This window comes from Sinocyclocheilus rhinocerous, unplaced genomic scaffold (assembly GCF_001515625.1).
Source record: "Sinocyclocheilus rhinocerous isolate Xijiao unplaced genomic scaffold, SAMN03320098_v1.1 scaffold491, whole genome shotgun sequence".
NCBI classification, from domain to species: domain Eukaryota; kingdom Metazoa; phylum Chordata; class Actinopteri; order Cypriniformes; family Cyprinidae; genus Sinocyclocheilus; species Sinocyclocheilus rhinocerous.
In genome coordinates, this window is record NW_015625034.1 from 1,133,241 (window position 1) to 1,135,642 (window position 2,402).

At 33.9% G+C, this 2,402-nt stretch overlaps 1 protein-coding gene and 1 long non-coding RNA gene across 2 annotated transcripts in view; both read right to left on the bottom strand.

Annotated features, from left to right (window-relative positions):
- Positions 1 to 291: 291 nt before the first annotated feature.
- Positions 292 to 2,402, bottom strand: part of LOC107748778 (tumor necrosis factor receptor superfamily member 1A-like) — a 5,735-nt gene continuing 3,624 nt past the window's right edge. Inside the window, exons 2-5 of the mRNA XM_016563726.1 lie at positions 1,823 to 1,908; positions 1,493 to 1,595; positions 1,266 to 1,394; positions 292 to 1,120 (exon numbers count right to left, since the gene is read on the bottom strand). Of these exons, the coding sequence (XP_016419212.1) occupies positions 957 to 1,120; positions 1,266 to 1,394; positions 1,493 to 1,595; positions 1,823 to 1,882 (456 nt within the window). The 5' untranslated portion in view covers positions 1,883 to 1,908 and the 3' untranslated portion in view covers positions 292 to 956. The remainder of the gene's footprint in view (positions 1,121 to 1,265; positions 1,395 to 1,492; positions 1,596 to 1,822; positions 1,909 to 2,402) is intronic.
- LOC107748784 (uncharacterized) overlaps positions 2,059 to 2,402 on the bottom strand; it is a 2,782-nt gene continuing 2,438 nt past the window's right edge. Inside the window, exon 3 of the long non-coding RNA XR_001640963.1 lies at positions 2,059 to 2,200. This is a non-coding gene — a long non-coding RNA (uncharacterized LOC107748784). The remainder of the gene's footprint in view (positions 2,201 to 2,402) is intronic.

A 2,402-nucleotide genomic window follows, 5' to 3' on the forward strand; every position in this document is an offset into this window, starting at 1 on the left:
TTTTCTCAATATTTAGATTTTTTTGCACCCTCAGATTCCAGATTTTCAAATAGTTGTATCTCGGCCAAATAATGTCCTATCCTAACAAACCATACATCGATGGAAAGCTTATTGTTTCAACTGTATAAATCTCAATTTCAAAAAATGTACCCTTATGACTGGTTTTGTGATCCAGGGTCACATATTGTATTTTTTTTCAGAAAAACAAGAAGATGAGTAGAAATTAATTGTTGCCATATGGCAACTCCGTACTATAGAGGGTTAAGAGTATAGCAGGCTACTTACAAAAAATGCCTGTAAATATCAGTTGTCACTTTTTATTTTAAAAAAATATAATGCAATGCAATACAATGAGTGAGATATGTACAAACAAATGTGTGTGATTACAGAGTGAAAAAAAAAAAACTAATACTGTCGTCTTATACTGTATAAGAACCTGTAAGGACTTCCATTCCATTCGTTCTTTTAGTTTCATGGAAAAAGTCATTTAGGAGCAACTCTAACATTAGATCCTGGAGGACAGAGGTAAAGTCACATGACATGAAAATGATGTATGAATAATTAGATAAACCTAAAAATTGTTATTTCTTCAGTCCATGTTCATCTTGAAATAATTTACTAACATTATAAAAGTTATTAGATACATGTACCATGTGGATACTTTTATAATTATACTAAAAGGTATTTTACTTAATAATAAAAAGCATGAACTACCAGTCAAGAGGAACACAGTAGTAGATTGTGTACAACAGATTTTCACCCAACTTTTGACCATGTTAATAATTTAGAAACTCATGTATCAAATATAATAAATACATTGTGCTTTATAAGGCTACATCTTAATTCAGCTGAAAATAAAGGGAAAGTAGATTCCATATATTCTGACATTTTTGTCTGAGATATTTGTTCATGCTGGAGGCAGAGCTGTGTTCTTCGGTCATACTTCAGACTAACCTTCACATAATTTCTGAGGAAAAAAATAAGGCTTTCCTGCCGTTTGGTTTGCGTTTAAAAGGCACACACTTCCATGAAATGCTATCAAAGGACTTTTTGAAGTATCCAGACTGACATCCACACACGGTGTTATTTTGGGGTGTACATGGTGAAATCACCACCGCATCTGTCGGAGAAGCAGTCAAAGAAAAAAGAGTGAACATCTAAACAAAATCAACACCGCAAAATATGTACAGTATATACGTCATTTAAATTTTAAGTTCATTACAGAAGTCATGAAAGGAAATGAAACTGTATCATAGGCTACTTGCTTGGCTTGGTGCATTTCTCGCATCTGAAGCAGTTTGGGAAATAGTTCATCTTGTCTAGGTATGTCCCATTCGAACATTTCTCACATTGAGATGACAAGTCACTAGTGCATTTTCTTACGAATTTATACCCTGAAGAAAAATACATGACAGATGAAGAGATTAAACAGGCTATTTCCCTGAAAAACTGTTATTCCGCTGGTATTAGTTAAACATTTCAGACAGTGTACCTGGAGCACATTTGTCACAGCAGAGCCCGTCGCTCCAGTATTCATTTTTAGAACAATCACTTTTGCTGCTGACGCTGCGCTGCCCCGTCACGACGCCTACGATCTGAGGTAAAACAGTTCATGACAGTTAAAAGGGTAACAGTTCATAACAGTTGAATTTATGGCTTGGTATTGCGCAAATGGATGATGTCATCACTGGGCTAACCCTTGAAACTGTAGTTTAACCTCAAAACATCTGCCAAATATCTGCTGTGTGACTAAGAACACAATCATTATGCACATATTTGTGAAATTTGAAATCTGCTCACTCACTAGTTTCTAATGACTTACCAATGATAACAAAATACACGGCAGGAGTTTCCAACTACGTTGTCCTTGGATGTGAAACATGGTTCTTATAATGCGTGCAGTCAACCCTTCTGGAAAAAGAAGAATATTTAAAAAATATTTTGAAATTTTGAAAGAATAAAGACCAGTGAAGTATATAAATATATATAAAAAATACAAAAATATACAGCTAGAATTATATATTTTTTATCCAGTTAAATGTTACATTCTGTGTGAGATATTTGTATATAACTGTATCTCAATATAATATTAATAAATTTGTAGAACTACAGAACAGAATACAAAGAAGAGCATGTGACTTTACCTCTGTCCTCCAGGATCTAATGTTAGAGTCGCTCCTAAATGACTGTTTCCTTCAAACTGAAAGAACGAATGGAATGGAAGTCCTTACAGGTTCTTATATAAGACGACAATATTAGTCATCCTTTTACAACATAATAGTAAAACTACATAACCACACAACTAATGTGGGGGGTACAATAGCCTAAATGTCGCAATAACAAAACATTAAACCGTTCCAGTCAGATTTAGTCATCATAGGAGGAACTGAATTGGAAAAAAC